The sequence below is a fragment of the Phaenicophaeus curvirostris genome, chromosome 2, assembly GCF_032191515.1.
Source record: "Phaenicophaeus curvirostris isolate KB17595 chromosome 2, BPBGC_Pcur_1.0, whole genome shotgun sequence".
NCBI lineage: Eukaryota > Metazoa > Chordata > Aves > Cuculiformes > Cuculidae > Phaenicophaeus > Phaenicophaeus curvirostris.
In genome coordinates this window covers 55,856,223-55,876,736 of record NC_091393.1, presented here as the reverse complement: position 1 = coordinate 55,876,736, position 20,514 = coordinate 55,856,223, and the positions used below count along the sequence as shown (strand labels likewise).

The 20,514-nt window shown below is 44.2% G+C and overlaps 1 protein-coding gene across 1 annotated transcript; it reads right to left on the bottom strand.

The window, feature by feature from the left end:
- Positions 1-1,779: 1,779 nt before the first annotated feature.
- Positions 1,780-19,690, bottom strand: LRP11 (LDL receptor related protein 11). The gene is made up of 7 exons (XM_069852157.1): positions 19,219-19,690; positions 12,410-12,576; positions 9,814-9,955; positions 8,845-8,970; positions 7,874-8,086; positions 3,373-3,474; positions 1,780-3,168 (listed from the first exon to the last, which is right to left on the bottom strand). The coding sequence occupies exons 1-7, from the start codon at positions 19,688-19,690 to the stop codon at positions 3,014-3,016; spliced, it is 1,377 nt and encodes a 458-aa protein (XP_069708258.1). The 3' UTR covers positions 1,780-3,013.
- Between the last annotated feature and the right edge of the window lie 824 nt (positions 19,691-20,514).

The following is a 20,514-nucleotide window of genomic DNA, read 5'->3' as shown; positions in this document are numbered from 1 at the left end:
AAAAAAATATTACTTCTAATTACAGATAAAACTCAGGTAAGTAATTGGTACCTTTAAGGGCACATAAGTTGGTCTGAAGGGCAAGACAATTGAAAAATATAAAGAGCTATCTAACTGAAATATTTATCTTGATCAACATTAAAATACACTGGCCAAACAATTTGTAGTGACCTCTCCTAATACACAGAAGAGCAATATCCATAGGTATATGCTATCAGAACAATCAATATACTCTGCTTATCTGTCTAAAGCATCCTGTTACTGAAAATAGATGGACTGAACACATTTCCAGATGTGTGGATACACACGTCAGTGTTTAGAACAGGAAAACCAGATCTGACAGACCTCAAATAGTAATAATTTCCCCATAGAATATCTGACTTACGCAGTGTTTCTACTGCAGCAGCAAAGTCCCTCGCTCCTGAAGTTTGCATGAGAAGCCATGGAAGAAGTTAGCAATGCAGCCATGACGATGGGGTAGAAGCAGAGAAGTGCTGTCATCGGGAGGCAATGGCTGGGAGCGTCCTGGGGAGAAGGAGCAGCAACCCCATTGTGTTAACAAGAGCGTCTTGCCACAGCTTTTTCTGCTCGTGTTCAGATGTGTTCTGGTTCAGTAGTTGGGTATCACTTTAAAAAAGTCAAATACCATGAAAGCTACTAAATGAAAACACCTTATTGAGAGCAGTGTGTATTAATTGCAGGAGCTGTCAAGCCAGTCTGTTATCTTGCTCACTTTGTCTTGCTCTTCATCTAGCTGATGATGCACAGCCTTTCTGCTAAAGTGCAAACTTCCTTTTATTTCAGTCCAGGTGGAGTTCGCAATTACCCGAGAAGTATTTGGCCTCGGGCTGGTGTCTGCACAGCAGCAACTGTCACCATCTCTCTTCCTAGAAAGAAGAGTCCCTGGGAAGACTGGCAGCTGTAGCATAGCGATAGCTAGACTCCTGTGGCACACTCGCTGTCTGCTGCTCTTGCTCTAGCTCTGCTTGGAGGTGTTTATTCTTGGCTGTCATACGTGAAATCCCCTCAGCAGCACAGCAACCAAGCCTGCTGATGGGTAAAGTGACTGGAAAGCTGAGCAACTTCTCGGACCGTGGCTGTACTGGCTGCTTGTGCTCCACGTGGGATCTTGCTGTTGTCCTTCCTGGAAGAACAAAACTAAACCTTTTGTTCTCCTGCTGGCTTTGTGCTGGAATAAGAGGTTTTGGTAATAGAAGCACTATGAGTACAGTGAGAAAATACTACTTTTCTTGCTGCTGTGGTTAAGACTGTGAAGGAAAACTAGATATTTAATAAATACCCGAAGCAAATTTCAATGTTAGGAAATAATACCCCAGCCAGATGGGAGCTATGTCTTTCCTAGAAGGCTGTACTAAAAATGTTGCCTTTTGTGTCTTCTGCTATTTGCTGCAGGCTGGTATTATAGAAGGCTGTGCTCCCAAGTTAGAAACGGGCACCATCAGCAGAAGGTCTCCAGGACCTGATGTGGTGCTGAAGGATAAACAACTCAGAGCAGGAGGGCTCTGAGCAAGGAGCACGGGCACAGCCAGGGCTGTGACTGCTGTTCCTGCTCAGCCCAAGTATTGCTGGAGAGACTGGTCATGGGGGTAAACATTCTGTTCTTCTCAGTCTTCCTCCAACAACTCCCCCTACGTACAAATTCCAGCTTCTTTTAATGCTGCTTTAGAGAGAGAAGCAACGTATGTCTGTCTGCTCTCACTCTATGGTCTCAGCGCAAAATTCAGCTGGGAGCTGAAAACAAAGATAATGCAAGAAATATAAGAATAAAATAGGTTTATTCGAGTTACTTTACATAAAGTAATCAAGACCAAGCAACTTGAAGAACTATTTGTATATCATGGCAATATTCTTGCTGACTCAAAGTTACTGAAGTACAAAAGACGACATACAAAAAGATGCCTCACTTGCCTCTGGTTTTATTGGGACCCATGGTGAACGTGACATCCTTGGACAGCTGAACAAGATAGACAGCACGGTGTGTGTATATATATGTATATATAACATGTACTGTACACATTTTACTGTTAACACATCTGAAGTTCACTCACACATATCAATTACTTGCTCTAGTTCTATGAGAATTTTGCTGGGGTGAGGGCAGGTGGCCAGAGATTTCAAGCTTTGCAGGGAGCTATGGGATAACCAGCAGGAATCCTACACTGGTGTCTCGGGTAAAACCTGCTCTGCGCTGCTCTCTCATGCCATGGAAGCTGTTGAGCTAGGGGTGGAAAAGGCTGAACAAGCCCTGAGCTCTGGGGAGAGACGTAGCTCTGGGATCGTGCATCACTGCTGCCGAGCACTGGCAAGTCCAAACTCAGGACCTGCATTTTTTTCATTTTAACATTTAGTAAGTGTGACTGCTAGCTGCACGGAGGTTTTAACTGTGAATGAAAAAAAATGACGCTTTGTTCCTTAAATCCCGAATTTCGTTACAAAAGCTGGTGCTTGAATAGCGATTGCTTCTAATTAACAAAGCAAGACAAATTCTTCAATGGAAATATTCCCAGTGCATCAGGTGGAAAGTACACAAATCAGTCTCTGCTGGGCAGTGAAGTAACGCGTTGGTCTGGAGTGTCCTGGTCCTTGGAGCAGAGCGGTGGCAACACTGAGAAGAGCAAGGGGGCACAGGCTGCCCCTGACGCCCTGGCCAGCGTGGCTGGGGCTGCTGGGCCTTGGCTGCTCTGGTGCACTGGCCCCCGGGGAAGCTTTGCCACAAGAAGGACCCTGGAACCAGTTTGCTGTTTCCTCACCTTGCTGTGTCTTCTACACAAGAGCCAGCTGGAGCTACACTGGAGCCTGGATGCTTCTTCATTTTCTGAGCATGGGCATCTACCCACTTTTTTATTTTATCACCAGACGGGAAGAACACATTCCTCATCTTGGAGGCTGCTTCTACACTTGAAACTTAACTAAAGCTTTTGGTCCTTTTATAGAGGCAGAGGTTTGTGGACACAGGAGAAAGGGGAGAAAACAACTGACCTAAATCCAATTTTTAAAGGTACATCCCATTGATGAGGTAATCGGACTCTTCAGATGTAATGGGTCGAGCTTTTTTAAGCTTCTGTCTCACTAAACGCAGTCTGCAAGCAACCATAAGCAGCAGTAAAGCAGTGATGGCCAAGCCTAAGGCTAAGGGTAACACAGCACCTGCAATGAGGTTAAGAGAAATCACACTTTATACAATTCGGAGAGAAATTGGTAGAGAAAATGAAACTTCTTGTTGAAAATAAAGCTAGCCTATCTCTGAGGGGCTAGTATTTATTTTCCAGTTCTTTACTAAAGTATCTGGATCTATAGCACCTGACTGAAAAGCTAACATAATCCCATGGGTGTTCACATGTTCAGCCTTACCTGTTTCTGGGACTAAATGACCATCTCCGAGCTGATCTCTCTTCGGCACAATTATGCCATTCACATTTTTATCATCTGATCTCTTCCCTGAGGAACTGTTATCTGCACAAAGTCAAGCAAGACAAATGAATATTGTGGTTCACTGACTCAGGAAGTCTTATCCACAGGACACTAGAATTAAATAATGTGAAAGTGCTTACGTTTAGAAAAAGAGAAGCAGTCTAAGAACTTCTGATTCTGATAATAACACTTGAATTTTTGAAATAATGTGAAACTAAGGCTAAAATGTAAATTCAGTTTTGCACGGCAAACCACAGTGCATCTCAAACAAACCAAAGCGGGTCATTTTCCATTGAAAAAAACACGGATATAAATTCTCTTTTACAAACTTCCATAATGATGCATAGACCAATATGAGCTAAAACTTTACTAAAGCAGTTACCAATATGAGCTAAAACGTTACTAAAGCAGTTACATACAAGTGAAAATGAGGCCATTTCAAGTTATGTTGATCTCGTCTTCCTTGGAACTTGTGAAGTGGGTAACACAGAGTTTGGCTACACGTATTACCCTAATTTTGCCTGTTACCTGACATGTACAGATGCAGAACTTGCATAGACAGAAAAATACATGGGGAAAGCATTACAGAGAGGATAACTTTGAGTCATTTCAGCTTTGTGTAGTACAGAAGCCATAGCAGAGCATTGTAACTATACAGGAAGAGATGACACATAGAATGGCCTCAAGCTCTGTCAGGGGAGGTTTAGGCTGGACATTAGGAAAAAATTTTTTACAGAAAGAGTTGTTGGGCACTGGAACAGGCTGCCCAGGGAGGTGGTTGATTCACCTTCCCTGGAGGCGTTTAAGGGATGGATGGATGAGGTGCCGAGGGGCATGGGTTAGTGTTTGATAGGAATGGTTGGACTCAATGATCCGGTGGGTCTCTTCCAACCTGGTGATTCTATGATCTTGGGAGTGCAGGTGGCTGCAGTTTTGCTTCATGGGAGCAAAGAGTGACTCAGCATGGACTCCCTCCTTCTACCTTCTCACTGAAGTCCTACACCAATAGCTATGGGGACCCTTCATGCAAAGGTGACATCTTAGTCCACCAACATGGCCTCGCAAAAATCAGAAGTGCAGCTATGTTTTCAAATGTAATAACTTGACTTGTTCTTTACTGATAAATATTGAAGGGCACTTTGACTGTGCTGTGAAATATTTATTGGCAGCTCTCAGAACTGTGACAATGCCAGTGGAAACATACTATGCTACCCGATCTGTAAACTATGAATGTGAAATGTTGTAATTGGAATTACATATAGTGGTGGGTGTTAAGGAAGTGTTTAAGTCAATGAGCTTGGAACATGTACCATGTGTAACTCCCACCCACCACCAACAGCTCTAAAGCACTGCAGAATGCATCCCTCTCAGTGGCAGCAGCACAACCGTTAATTAAAGCTTAAATCGTTTAATCGATACTGGCATGAGGTTAGTGCTAATGTCCCCACTCTAAGATGTGACACAGTCCTTCTAAGCCCTGGCTTTATTGCCACCTAACTTCACCTGCTAGGAGATGCCTTGGGAACAAACCACTGCCCTCCTCCTCATTTGGGCTGTTCTGGCATGTAAAGGGAGCTTAAGGAAAGCCTAAGTGTGACCCGTACTGGCTTTAAGGTACCTGGATGGTATCAGAGCTGTGCAAAATAAGCTGAATGTAATTGAGACCAAAATGAGCAGCTGTTCTATGTTTCTGTATTCCCTAAATGAAATTAAATTAATATTTGTCTTCATTTTGGAAATACCCAGAAGACAGTGGCTCTTTTTAGAGCTGCTCCAGACTGTATAACAAGGCTAGATCTGAATGCCTGTTTCATAACTTTGTTTCCCTGCCATTTGAGTAAAAGGAATATTTAAGTCAACTGTTTACAAAGATATTTGACAAATACATCTGGAGAGAAGTTTAGCGGCAAAATTTTTGAAGAGTAGAATAATAACAGAATCCTTTCACAGAATCACTAGGTTGCAAAATACCCACAGGATCATTGAGTCCAACCACTCCCATCAGCGACTAAACCATGTCCCTCAGCACCTCATCCACCCACCTTTTAAACACCTCCAGGGAAGGCAAGTCAATCACCTCCCTGGGCAGCCTGTTCCAGGGCCCAATGACCCTTTCTGTGAAAATTTTTTTTTTATGTCAGGCCTGAATCTCCCCTGGCGGAGCTTGAGCCATTCCCCCTTGTCCTGTCCCCTGTCACTTGGGAGAAGAGCCCAGGTCCCTCCTCTCCACAACCTCCTTTCAGGTAGTTGTAGAGAGCAATAAGGTCTCCCCTCAGCCTCCTCTTCTCCAGGCTAAACAACCCCAGCTCTCTCAGCCGTTCCTCATAAGGCCTGTTCTCCAGCCCCTTCACCAGCTTCGTTGCTCTTCTCTGGACTCACTCCAGAGCCTCAACATCCTTCTTGTGGTGAGGGGCCCAGAACTGAACACAGGATTTGAGGAGCGGTCTCACCAGTGCCGAGTACAGAGGGAGAATAACCTCCCTGGACCTGCTGGTCACACCGTTTCTGATACAAGCCAAGATGCCTAAGAAATTGCAATTTATAGCCCTTTCCAGTTACTCCTGAATTTAAGATCTAGGTTATGGCTACTGCTGTTGACATCTCTGCAGCAAAACCATGACTCAGGCTTGGGCACTCAGTCAAACGTTGTAATCCCAGCCCTGAACAGCACTGCAGAACAGCCAGCGCGGGCAGCCTGGGAAGAGGCAGGGACCCCATGCCAGGGGAATGCAAAGCTGTGATGGTGATTTCTATACTTGAGTTGGCTGTGCAGATCTTCAGGCTGCTTCTGAATTCAACCTGCCTGCATGACTGTGGTTGCTAGACTGGCTCTTCCTTCTATCCTACAAGGAAACCCTTAAGGATCATTTGACTGAAATGAAATTCTGACTGAGCCTCAAAGAAAGAGTGTTATTTAAAACCACAAGAATTAAACCCAGACAGTTGGCTGGAAATACCTGCCTGTTTAAAATTCAATTCACAACAACTTCTGGTAGTACACTGATTGCTGAAGCCTCATGACATTTTCTTAATTTTATAATAACTCTACTTTTGACAGTCTACTGCTGTGCAAAAGGCTACCTTGAGACCAAAAATGGTGCAAGCATCACTGTGCAACGGGTAAACATGAAAAATGACTATGCAGAAGTGCCACGCTTTTTACATGCCCTTCCAATTACAACATCTGATTACAGGTTAGTGACCTCGATTTTGGTTTTACTTCTGGATTCCAGTGTTTTTCTAAGACTCACTTAGCAGCTGACTTTCTATTGGAGCCTGCAATGCCCTTTGGCAATTTGACATTTAGTTTGGATGGCCCTGTTATCAGATCTATGTGAGCAAAAAGGGTTTGGGGCAGGCTCCAGAATTTTAAGTCATTCCAGTAAGGAGCAACGAGACCATTTACACTGCCAGAAACGGTGGAAACATTTCAGAGAGGACTTTGCTGTCAATTTCTACATGTTCTCCCAGGCAGTCAAATTCTTGAAGACTATTGTTTTCACTCCTTTTGCAGTCTCCACAGACGAAATTCAAGCATCTGAAGAAACATCAAAGTGCCACCCACGAAAGTGCCCTTTATAAGAATCAGCAGCAGAGGGCACTGAGCACTGCTCTGTTGTGACAAGAAAATGAAGCCTTTTATAAATAGCTGTGTCTTGGGGAAGAAGAGTCATTCTAAACTATGAAGAAATATAAGTGGAAGGTATCATACTCATTTTAGGCTCGGTGCATAGTTTTCCTTTCATTCAATTATCATGTCATATCATTGTAACCCATGAGGAGAAGCCTTAAGAGACACTAATTTAATTGCAACTTCTGGAGGTTTGCCAAGACAAAGCAGGGTGACTCTAACTGTAAAATCACGGCACATTGACACACACAGCCACTATGGGACCTGAGGTTGCTTGTTACCAAGGATGAGCCCTCTATATTGATGAAAGATTCTTCTGCCCTGGAGAGACACTTCAGAAAAAAGTGCCCATAATAATCAAGATATTTATTCATGAAAAAAAAGAAAAAGCCATCATCATCACCAGAAGAAAAGCAATTACTCACACCCAAGTTGACTAGTGCTTTGTTATGTTCTCCTGAAGGTACTCCCATACAGATTTAAAGAGCTTTACATATCAACTTACAGAGCTGAATCTGTGGCAAAATTTGTACTTAGCTCACTGCATGTTTTGTTCCTTAGACTGTATCTTTTTCTAAGCATTCCTCCATTTTAACTCTTTTTGCAGCGGCAAGAACCAGACTTGATAACTATAAAGCAACACCTACTTGTAGCTTAATTATTACAAGTTTCTTTTGTATTATTTTTTACATTTGCAAGCTTTAACTCTTAGCCAGGCACCAAAACACAATTTAAATAAATGTAAACTGCAAGACATTTCCTTTCTTTAAAGAGAATGGTTTCATAAGACCAATTTGTTTCAGTTCTTACCTGGCACAAATCCACTGATTTGTTTCTTTGGTCCCTGAGAAAGTGATAGGTTAGACATTTCAGCATCCACTGAGAGGAGTGGTTGATTTCTGGCAGTGGCTTTTAAGGTGTTTTCTGCAGAGAAGTTTTCACCTGTGTTTTCAGTGAGTCCGACAGTTCTTTGCTGGGTAGTGCCAAGAGCTGCATGAGTCACTGTCTTCCGTCCTGGGCCGACTGTAGTAACAAAACCAAAAAGCATGTTTTTTACACAGAATTGAAGAGAATGGGAGTGTTCTGATGGAAAATCCTCTAATATGGGCCTTGAGGCAGGCTAAACAGCTTCCTCAGGTTCAGATACATGATGAAATATCAGTTCCAGATACACAGCAAATTACCAATTGCCTGCTGTCAGCTGTTAAGCAAGAGTTTACTCTATAGTGAAATCCAGAAATTGAATTATCAGTGAAGGAGCAGTTCCCATCGTGCCAATTCACACTCTGATGATTTTTGCTTACTTAGCTAAGCATGGGCACATATTTAGGATGACTAATGAAAGCAAACAGAACAACGGTGAATCAACTGGTTCCCCTACCTGACCATATTTCCAGCGTTTTGGATTCTTTTAAGGTGTGTAACTGCACTTTGAAGCGTACCTCTGAGACACCCTTTCAGATCAAGACCAGGGTCCTTGTTTCCAGAATCATCAGGCAAGTAAAGAACTGATCTTTTAAATGTTGAGAACTCTTACCACAAAATCTCTCATTTGGGGACCTTTGACAGTTTTGATGCACTTCGAAAAAAACACTTAATTTCTGAGCATCTGCTGTATGTGGACATTAAACCTTCCCACTTGCTGTTTCCAATGAGAGACTCTATGTTGGGAGCAAGCTGCTAGCTCATAGGAAGAGAAACCACAGAAAGGGCGTAACTTCCCATTGGCCATTCAGACTGTGGTTACTTCCACAACCTACACTGTGGCCCCGTGCACTTACAGTTCTGGCAGAAAGTTTCATCTGATCCATCAGGGCACTGTCTCACGCCATCACAAGCAAACGTGATGTCAATGCAGCAGCCGTCATCGCAGATAAATTGGTAGCGAGAGCAAACCCCGACACAGGCTGTTGAGAAACAATTCCCAGGTTACCAAAAGAGAAATCCATGCAGCAAATACAGAGTCAATGACAGAAGTCTGAAGCACCAAGGAAAAGGCAAAACCACTCTATGTCAAGAAGGACCACAAACAGGGCAGGAAGTTGGAGAAAGGCAAATCTCAGCTATACGATGCTATATTGACAGAGCATCATGGATGGATTCTTAAACGGCTTTGGTTTAGCAGCAGTTTAGGATTTATTAATAGTTTGAGGTACGTCACAAGTTAAAATATGTGATTTGTATAGCACTTAACCATTAGCCAATTTAACAAAGTGATTCCACAGAATTTGTTAAAATCGAAACAGCAACTGGATTACAGATTTTAGAGAGGCAAGGTTCACTCACACTAGACTTACTGCAATATTAAATCAAACCATGCAGACACACACACACACAGATACATGGATACTCAAATACACAGAGGTAAACCTATGGCCAGAACTTTCCTCCTCTCGAGATTACTGAGATATTCAATTCTAATGCACAAGAATTTGTCAGTGGGAGATCTTTAAACCTGAAGGAGTCTACAGTTGCCATTGGCTACGTTAGCAGGCGGTCTGACTATACAATGAATTGTTCCAATGTGCCTGATACATAAGACAGTATTTCATTTTTCCAACCCTGCACACTTATTAGCAACACAAGGATAAACATGTAAATACCTCAAATTATTATTGCTCTAACCAACAAGTGATGCTTGTTTGCTTCCTCACTTTGAAACAGGAAATCAAGGCTGCAAGCGATGTCATTACGTAACGAGTAAGGGCAAAATGACACGCTGGAAATGTAGACTTCAGTCATTTTCTCACCTACTGCAGAATGCACCATGGGCAGAACGGTCACAGAGACATTGTCAGAGCTCCGCTGACCTGCAGTGTCTGTCACAGTTAGCTGGAAAATATACCTGCCTTCCTGAAGGTGAGACAGTTTTAGTGTTCCTGGCTGTGGTACCTGATTAAAGAAACACAGCAAAAAAACTTAAATTGGCATAAAGGATATGCCCATAAACTTCTAAATTTCAAGCATGTGTATCAACAGGTAATATTTTGATCTTTTTTTTGCATCCAATTGTAAAAACAAACATACTTTACATTTATGTACTGGTTTTCATGGTAAGCTTGATTACCTGGAACTGTGGATCTTACCACTGGAAAATAAATGGAAACATACATTTAATTCATTTTTTCAGTAATTAAAAGTGTAATTTTAGCGGTGAAGCAGTAAAATATTAGAGAATTTCCTCTCTGTTGAGTTAGTCTGTAGCTTAGACTTCTGTGCTTTCCTTTTTATCTCCACCCTGCCCTGAAGAACGACTGTATCTGCTTTCTTAGAAACTTTAGCTCAAACTATACAGCAGATTTCCAGATAATCAACACTTTTTTAAAAAAAAAACCCCATATTTGCCCCTAAGTGTCATGAAGCTGCACAGCTACAGCATGCAGGTAGCAATCGGAGGAGCAAATTACCTAAGAAGAAATAATCAGTCACAATAGAAAAAAAAATTTCTACCATCTTCCTTCTACAATACAGTAAGATCTCTTTACAGCAGTCCTTCCCCCTCCTCTGCCTTCTTTGGTACATAAGTGCAATGCAACAGCTGTCTTTTATCTTATTTAAACACAGTCCCATTCTCCCTCGTAGCTATGGATGCGTATGTCATTTCCTAAGAATAAATGACATGAAACCTAGTAACTTCAGGATAGCAACTAAATACTAAAGACAGCAACTGAAGATTGTATGGAAAAAATTTATTAATTCAACTCTAAAAGTTTAATTATTGTGGATAATCACCAGGGTACATATGTGCAGGAGAAATCCCTACTCATTTGAACACAATGGAAAAATATTTATCTAAGCATAAATGTGTGTCAGATTTGTTTCCTGTTCTCAAAGACCAAAAAAATCACCAAGATTAATGTGAATCTCGCAAGTTTAAATGGATATAAAACTTGTCTCTAATTTATGGAGTGACTTGGAGTAAAAGTAAAAACATGAACTTCAGATTTTTTAATTAATTTCTGATTTTTGCCTCACAGATTTTTTACATCACAGATTATTTTAAAGAGTATCTAATTGCTATTTAAAGAAAATAATGCTGCACAGGGTCAGATTAACAACTCGATAATAAAATGTTCATTTTATCCAGATGATATCCAGAAACTATTCAAGTCTTTTCTATGTATTATGCTGTTCACACTCCTTATCAAAGCCTTCTGACCTTTTAATTTTCAAGCCAATAAAATAACAAATGAAGATAAGCAAACACAGAGTGTTCTTTGAGATGATAGTTCAAAACTGCAATACAGTCTCAAGTCATACTGAAATGACTCACTGCAGTCAGCATTCCAAAGATGTGGATCTTGCAGCAAGAAGACAGAATTTTCAAAAGCACACAGCACTGTCTTAACTGATACTTCTGAACAGCCCTGCTGTTTTTTCTGTGAAGATTACGTTTATAAGAAGTTATCTGTGCATAAACTTCAATAACTATTCACCAGGGAAACCCCATTGTCTTCTTTGGGTTCATCCAGCAGCACGTTTCCTAACAGTGAAATGGTGATCTTCAGTTACCTACGCTGCCCTCCAGGAGACTAAGGAATAACAAATTGCTCCATTGGGCTTTTTCACAGGTGACAATTTTAGGTGTCAATGCATTTTGCTAGCTCCTTGTGTCAGGCCAAACTCCAGTTTGTTCCACCATTACACAGCTTGATCAGCATTTGCTGATACTGGTATTTTGTCCTTGATGTTACTGTGTTGAACAGACACTAGCACAGAAATTGTACAGATGCAATAAAAGAGTATCTCAAGGTATCTTATGAGGTGTACATCACATATTTCTTTGCAGTTTCTCCACAAACATTGATAGAGGACTGTTGGTGAAAATACCTTATTATTTGCAGTAACTGATTGACTAAGGTTTCTCTAACCTGGATCACAGAACCCAAAAACTAAGTGCAGTGAGCACCAATAAAGGTGAAAGAGAGTAGAGCTGAAATACAGTAGAATACTGGCTTCTACTTGTCTCCTGCCAACCGTTTCATGCCATCCTGGACAGAGGTGAACTGTATAAACCACTAGAAATAATCACTGGAACAAATACCCCAGGGACATGGTATAGTCCCCATGACTAGAGGTTTTCAAGATGTGATTCAACAGGTAAAACAACCTCATCTAGGCTCCTGCTCCATGAAAGGTTGGACTAGATGTTCTTTTGAGGTCCTTTCCCACCTAGGTCGCTCAATATTTCTATGAAATAAATGCTCAGGCTGTAAAGTCATCCTAATTTTGATGCCTGGTAGCCATATCCATTTGAATATGTTTAATGGTTTTAGCTCTATGTTTAAAACTGTACGAATGCAACAATCTGCAAGAAACTGGCCATGTCTGAGATTGCACGTGTACCTTCATTTCAACTGATGAGTCACCTTGAAGCAATGTCCACTCATACTGCACAATTCCATGGTCATCTGAACTTTCTCGGCCATCCAAAAGCACCCAGTCAACAGGTGATTGCAGCACAATATCTTGTCCTGCCTTGCACCGTGGAGGCTCATCATATTCTTCTTCTTCTTCTTCTTCAATTAAAAGGAGAAGATCAGTTATTTAACAGGGGAAGCTGAGTGATTAAACATAAAAGATACATTTTCTTGGTTATGGTGTTGCTTCACCACTGTGCAACTTCCTGAAGACAGGACATGTTTGTTAAGGCACATTTTGTCAAGCAAAATAGTATCTACTTAAATTTTAGCTAACTGTTCCATATTCAGTGATGTCTGCAGGAAATAATTGCTACATTAGAAGCACATCACATAGAAAAACTCTCTATGTACATGGACATTTCACTAATACAACAGGATCATTAGCACTCGTGTGTTCTTTTAATTTGAACTAAGGAAAATTATTTAAATAAGAATTACATATGTAGCCAGATGGCAGTTATTGCACACCTTCTCAGCACTCTGCATAACTTAATACACTTTCAGTCTCTTTTTATGATACATCACTACAGAAGTGAAAGACTTATTTAACGTAAGCTGGCATCCTGGTGAAGCCGTGCACAATAATTAAAAACGATCAGAAAAGACTGCTGATTTCAAGTGCTTAATTTGAGATATTCAAAGCTTGATTTTCAGACTATTCATGATTTGTAGCATTTTTCTATGTTCAAAGTACATTTTTCATTGATTAGAGTTGTGAGCACTAAGTACTTTTGCCAATCAGAGCACAAGTTTTTCAGGTTAGACTAACAAAACCCATAGTACCTTAAGTGACATGGTCCATGAGAAGTGATTTAAGCCACCTGCTCTGCAACCTTCAGCCAGTGCAGGGAAAAGAGAGGATAAAATCTTGTTCTACAAGTCAGCATTCGATTTCTTCAGCCACAAGATCATATCTTTCTGCAGTTCCCCGCCCAAGCTCGATTCCTTCTCTAGGCATGAGACCTCTGGTACCCTGAAATGCCAGGGTGCTTTCTGGTCTTCGACCTCTGCAAAGGATCTCTGATAAAGGATATTGATGATAAGCTCAGAAAAGCACCTACTGACCACAAGGCAAGAAGCGCAAGGAAAGAAGAGGTGCTTCCCCATCAGTGTAGGGATTCTTCCAGGCATGTGCTCCTCTCCAGTTACAAGAACTTGCTTGAAGACATGGAGCTCATTGGAGCAGCGGGACAACTTTTTAATAGTGACTGAACAGAAAACTTTTTATTTCTTGTTTTTCTCAGAAGCAAATAAGGCATAGAATATGTCACAGCTAATGCCTTAATTTAGGAAAACATATGCACCACTGAAAAGAGGGTCTAATAGCAGGAAGTATGAAACAGTTCTTGCTCACCCAGCTGGCACAAGCAGCTTTGTATACGCTCAGTTCTCAAACCCAACTATATCTAAAAAGCCCCATTTGGGTGCAACCCCCACACACCTCTTTGTTAATAAACATGATCATTATGGTGCCAGAGCAACTTTTCTTTGGCATAAATGAATTATGTAGAGTCTTCAGATGATTGTTTAATTTGCCAATCCCTGTCAAAAAGAGACCAATCTGAGTTTGAAACAACACAACCCATTCTTCCATATCCACCTCAGAAAGAGGTTTCATATCACTTGTCTGGTTTAAACAAATCAATCAACATCCTACAGGGGCAGAGACAAGCCTCTCTTCCCCTGGGCCCTACACAATAAAGATATTCTCTTCTCAGACCAGCTTTATACTCCAGCTGCCTGAGCTGCAATGGCAGGACCACTTCACGTTGGGGCAGGTCATGGAAATTCATGACAGCTCTTTGCTAAAGATGAGCGAGGAACCACAGAGACCTGTGGTCTCAAAGGATGGAGGCATCATGCCTTTTCTCGTAAGCCACCAGAACATCTTCAGAAAGGTAAACCAATGGCAAACCAGCTTGTCTTTTGCTCTACTAAAGAAAAACCTGGCCTGAGAGAGACATTTGACATGGGAGGAGACAGCCTATTGAGCTAAAGACTTTTTCCACAGCAAAGTTTCAAGCAAAAGAATGCATTATCCTTAGTGAGTGAAACACCTCCAGATTTGGGGAATACATGCTTCTAAGAAGTCAGCATAAAAAAGCAAGGAGGCATACTCAGGAGCCACTTAAAACTGCCACTCATGGGAGTAAAGGACCACAAGCCACAGGTCAGCAGAAAAATCAAGCTCAGAAAGCATCTTTTAATTTCTGTTTCTTATTTTTATTTAGGTTGATTTAAATAAGCAATATGAAACTGCTATACCAGATCAACACTCTGAGATGCTGGAGCAGTCTGCTTTCTAGAAAAGAAGTTGCAACATTATGAGCAACACTTTTTTCTCAGCAGGGGAACATGACAGGCTTAATTTATTCTGCTTCCTCCATCCTTTGTATTATGCAGACTTGGTCTGCCAATAATGAAGCTGCCAGATAGCTGTCTGAATGAAGACTTTGTTATAAAAGGTTATTTCACTGCCTATTCCTGAATGTCTTTGGTATTAGTTTACCTTAGTGCTGAATTGTCCCACTGCTCACCACTAGTGAGTAGCACAGAAGGAAAGTTACACCCTCCTGGTGAGACATACGAGGCCTCTTTCTTTCTACATAGAAAAAATTCTAAAATTTGCCTAACAAAGGCAAAAAACAATTACCTCTTCTTTCAGGACAGGCATATAGGGTTTCACTGTTAACACAGCACAAACCGCCTGGAATTGCAAAGTAAATCCACAGCTGAACCAGCACAAACCTGGGTGTAAAGTGAAGGACTCATATTTACACTGAAGTGTTCGGCCTCGAAAATTCACCCCCACTGCTGACTGTTCCTCTGAAGAATACATATCTAACATGAATTGCTCCCAGAATGAAATAAGCAATTGATTTGGGTTTACTGAAGATCCTTAACAGAAATGAAGCCACAACACCCTAGAGATTACTCTATATGAATGCTCAGAAATATTTTGGAATTACGAGGACAGTGCATTTATGGACAGATGTTGGTTTGAGATTATCAAAAAGAAAACAGTAGGAGACTCAGCCCCATAGTATTCTGGAAAAAAAAAAGGGGTAAAACACGGTCCCCTTGTGAAAAAAAATCTTGAAAAGAAAAACTCTTTCCCAAATCTCCTAAATTCAGTCAGAGGGTGACATAAGGGAAAAGGGATGTGCCTTCATCCTCCTGTGATGATGTACTGTTGCCCAGGTTCATTTTTCAAAGCAATTCAAGAATGCAGTGGTAACAACATCAGACAGCAAAATCAATCTTAATTTTATCTCTCCTGGTTTATGTCATGGCTGACAGATGTTTGAATAAAAGTTCATTCTCCTTTGTGACTTTGCTTCAGCTCCAGTGTAATTGCATTAAGAAGTCATAATGCTCTGTTTCCGATACCACCATCACCCAGAAGGCAGATGTTTAAATAAGCACAAAAGGACACAGAGCAACTTGCCGACTAGGAACTGAAATTGCCTTGCAAGTCCAGTGAAAAGCTGCCTGAGGGGCCAGACATTCAAGAACTGAAAGAATTCAAGAAATTCAAGATTTCTAACAGGCAAAGAATAATTTGAACAATAGTGTTATTTATAACATGCCATAACTGCACTCTACATGAGGCCCAGGTTTTAATGGAATTAAGGCAGTTCAAAATGATGAAAGACGTTTGAAGATATTTTCAACGGTTTTCAAAGAAGCCTAATTCTCTGTGAGTTTGATGCAAAATCTAGTTGTAAGTCTTCTGTCTTTCAAGTGCATACAAGGTTATAAAACATAATTACCCCCAAATTGCTATGTAAATAGCACTGTGGATTTTAACACTTTGAAAACATCAGAATTATACCTTGGGTTTTTCTGGCATCCTAAGATCATGTTTACAGCCTCAAGTTCTTCCCTATAGCTCTATAGTTTACCTGCTCATGCACTTTGCAAAAAATATTTAGGCATCATAACTCCTCTAAAAATCGAGCCCCTGCTCACTCTCTTATCTCAAGGAGATTCCCATTGGCATTCTCATAAACCAGACAGGACTGGATGGAGGATCAAGCCTGAGATCTCTCCCGCCAAGGGAGCAGTCCTAGTGGGTGCCGTGTGGACACCCTGCTTTCCTTCACACCACCATTAGGTCTTCTTCGTGTCACATGCAGTGACCAATGTAATCAAGCTGAGATATATCACTGAAGAAGATGAAGGATCAAGGACATTTAGGAAGGCATTATCAACAAAAGGTAATGAAATTACGACAGAATAAATTAAGATGCAATTGTTTTAACAACAGGAGTCTGAGCAAGTGCTTTGGATCAGATGCTAGGAAACATGACTCCAAATTTAGAAATCCAGACTTGTTTTCATCTACCACTGCTTGCTCTGGATTATGTTGTTCTTAAATACACTCCAGCTGCAGGTCTTGATGTAGCCCCGACTCTGGAGGTGTCTGGAGAATCTCCATGCTGCTTCTGGTCTACCTGTGAGGTATCCTTTTCCTTAGTCTAGCTTATAAGTTCTTAAGAAGGAAAAATCCTAAACAAAGTAAATAAGAATCCTGCAAATAAGAATAGCAGAAAGTCTTGAGTTGGAAAGGATCCACAAGGATCACGGAGTCCAACTCCTGCCCTGTATACAACAACCCCAACATTCACACCGTGTGCCTGAGGACGTTGTCCAAATGCTTCTTGATTATTGTCAGGTTTGGTGCCATGACTGCTTCCCTGGGGAGCCTGTTCCAGTGCTCCACCACGCTCTGAGTGAAGAACCTTTTCCTAATATCGTAGAATCGTAGAGTCATAGAATAGTTTGGATTGGAAGAGACTTTAAAGATCATCTAGTTGGGGCATCCACAACTACCCTGGGCAACACGTTCCAGTGCCTCACGACTCTCATGGTGAAGAAATTCCTCCTTATGTCTAGTCTGAATCTGTCCCTCTCCAGTTTACAGCCATTGCCTCTGGTCCTACCACTACAAGCCTTTGTAAAAAGCTCCTCCCCAGCTTTCTTGTAGCCCCTTCAGGTACTGGAAGGTCGCTATAAGGTCTCCTTGGAGCCTTCTCTTCTCCAGCCTGAACAACACCAACTCTCTCAGCCTGTCCTCGTATGGGAGGTGCTCCAGCCCTCTGATCACTGTTGTAGCCCTCCTTTGGACCTATTCCAACAGCTCCATATCCTTCTTATGTTGAGGATTCCAGAACTGGACAGAATACTCCAGGTGGAGTCTCACAAGAGAGGAATGGAGGGGCAGAATCACCTCCCTTGACCTGCTAGCCACGCTTCTTTTGATGTAGCCCAGGATATATCCCCTGGCACATCTTCCTGCCATTCCCTAGGGTCCTGTCATTGGTCACCAGAGAGAAGAAATTAGTGCCTGCTCCTCCTCCTTCCCTTGGGAAGAAGCAATAGACTGCAATGAGGTCTCCCTTGGGTCTCCTCCTCTCCAGGCTGAACGCACAAAGTGACTCATACCACTTCCCCTCTCAAGCCTTCCCCAGCTCTGTGGCCTCCTCTGGCTGCTCTCTGGTGGCTCTCAATCCCTTTCTTAACCCTTCTCCACCTTTGTGGTCTCCTCTGGCAGCTCTCTCTTTGTTCTCAATCCTTTTCTAAGCCCTTCCTCAGCTTTGTGGCTTTCGATGCCTTTCTAAACCCTTCCCCAGCTTCATGGCTCTCGATCCCTTTCTAAAATGTTCCCCAGCTTCGTGGTCTCCTCTGGCTGCTTTCTGGTGGCTCTCGATCCCTTTCTAAACCCCTCCCCAGCTCTGTGGCCTCCTCCAGACGCTCTCCTGTGTCTTTTGATCCCTTTTAAACCCTTTCCCAGCTTCCCTCCCTCCGCTCGCCTCCTCACCACCTGCTGCTCTCTATCCCTTTTAGAGCCTTCCTCAGCTTCGTGGCCTCCTTTGACTCTCGATTCCTTTCTAAGACCTTCCTCAGCTTTGTGGCCTCCTCTGGCCACTCTCCTTTGACTCTCGATCCTTTTATAAACCCTTTCCCAGCTTCATGGCTCTCGATCCCTTTTTAAACCTTGCCCCAGCTTTGTTTCCCTCTCAGTCCTCTTCTAAACTCTTCCCCAGCTTCATGGTCTCCTCTGGCCACTCTTTTTTGACTCTCAATCCCTTTCTAAGACCTTCCCCAGCTCTATGGCCTCCTCTGGCTGCTCTCTGGTGGCTTTTGATCCCTTTCTAGACCCTTCCCCAGTTCCAGGCCTCCTCTAGATGCTCTCTGGTGTTTCTCGATCTCTTTCTAAACCCTTCCCCAGCTCTGTGGCCTCCTCTGGCCGCTCTCTGGTGGCTTTTGATCCCTTTTTAAACCCTTCCCCAGCTTTGTGGCCTCCTCTGGCCACTCTCCGGTGGCTTTTGATCCCTTTTAAACCCTTCCCCAGCTTCGTGGCCCCCTCCAGACACTGTCTGGTGTCTCTCGATCCCTTTCTAGACCCTTCCGCAGCTCTGTGGCCTCCTCTGGCCGCTCTCCGGTGGCTTTTGATCCCTTTTTAAACCCTTCCCCAGCTCTGTGGCCTCCTCTGTCTGCTCTCCAGTGTCTCTTGATCCCTTTTAAACCCTTCCCCAGCTTCGTGGCCCCCTCCAGACGCTCTCCGGTGTCTCTTCATCCTTTTCTAAACCCTTCCCCAGCTTCCCGGCTCTCGATCCCTTCCTAGACCCTTCCCCAGCTCCGTGTCCTCCTCCGGTTGCCCTCCGGTGCCTCTGGATCCCTTTTACCCCCTCCCCCAGCCCCTTCCCCCCCCCCCCAGCCCCTCACCGTGCGGCGGGGCGGCGGGCCCGGTCCTGCGGGCGAAGGTTCCGTACCCGCGGTGCGGGGCGAAGCGGCAGACGGGGCGGCCGCGGTGGGTGCAGTTGAAGAGGTAGCAGCCGCGCTCGGGCGCCCCGGGCCCCGCGGGCCCCTGCACCACGGCGAGCGTGCAGCGGGGCTCGGCGCAGCAGGCGTCCAGACACCGCCGCCCCCCGGCCGCGGGCGCCCGCAGGAAGGTGGCGCCGGCCGCGATGGAGTCCTTGGTGCGGATGATGGAGTCGGGCCTGGCGGAGAAGCCGCCGCACCGCTCCCCGCCGCCTCCCGCCGCGGGGAAGCCCGGCTCCTCCCGCTGCAGCTGCCGCCGGAACTCCTCCAGCAGCGACTCCACGCTCGACACCGGCGAGCGCGGCTCCGGCGGCGGCGGCGCCTCGCACCTCCCGCCCGGCAGCGCCGCCAGCAGCACCAGCACCAGCGCCGCCATCGCCCCCCGGCGGCCGCCCCGCCCGCTCGGGGCGGCGCCGCGCGCTTCAGCACCACCGCCCCGGACAGCTCCGCCGGGCGGGGACCGCGCGACAGGACACGCCCCCCGCGCCCTGCGCTCTCGCTGAGCCGCCCGGCTGGAAAAGGGCTCCGGGGTCCTCCGGTCCAACCGTTCCGACCTGCCACTAAACCAGGGCTCTGAGCACCTCATCCACCCGTCTTTTAAACACCTCCAGGGACAGCGACTCAGCCACCTCCCTAGGCAGCCTGTGCCAGAGGCCGATGACCCTTTCCGTGAAAACTTTATTCCTGATAACCAGCCTGAACCTCCCCTGGCGGAGCTTGAGGCCATTCCCTCTTGTCCTGTCCCCTATCACTTGGGAGAAGAGGCCAGCACCCTCCTCTCTACAACCTCCTTTCAGGTAGTTATAGAGAGCAATAAGGTCTCCCCTCAGCCTCCTCTTCTCCAGGCTAAACAACCCCAGCTCTCTCAGCCGCTCCTCATAAGGCCTGTTCTCCAGCCCCTTCACCAGCTTTGTTGCTCTTCTCTGGACTCGCTGCAGAGCCTCAACATCCTTCTTGTGGTGAGGGGCCCAGAACTGAACACAGGATTCGAGGAGCCGTCCCACCAGTGCCAAGTACAGAGGGAGAAGAACCTCCCTGGACCTGCTGGTCACGCCGTTTCTGATACAAGCCAAGATGCCATTGGCCTTCTTGGCCACCTGGGCACACTGCTGGCTCATGTTCAGTCACTGTCAACCAACACCCTCAGGTCCCTCTCCTCCAGCAGCTTTCTAGACAGACTTCTCCTCGTCTGTAGCACTG

Excerpts from the sequence above, each read along its gene's own strand:
- LRP11 (XM_069852157.1), bottom strand. The coding sequence starts at position 19,690 with ATGGCGGCGCTGGTGCTGGTGCTGCTGGCGGCGCTGCCGGGCGGGAGG. Across the intron at positions 12,577-19,218 it reads GCCCGCCGCCCCGCCGCACG|AAGAAGAAGAATATGATGAG; the intron begins GTGAGGGGCTGG and ends TTGAAGAAGAAG. Across the intron at positions 8,087-8,844 it reads TGAAACTTTCTGCCAGAACT|TCGGCCCAGGACGGAAGACA; the intron begins GTAAGTGCACGG and ends TTGTTACTACAG.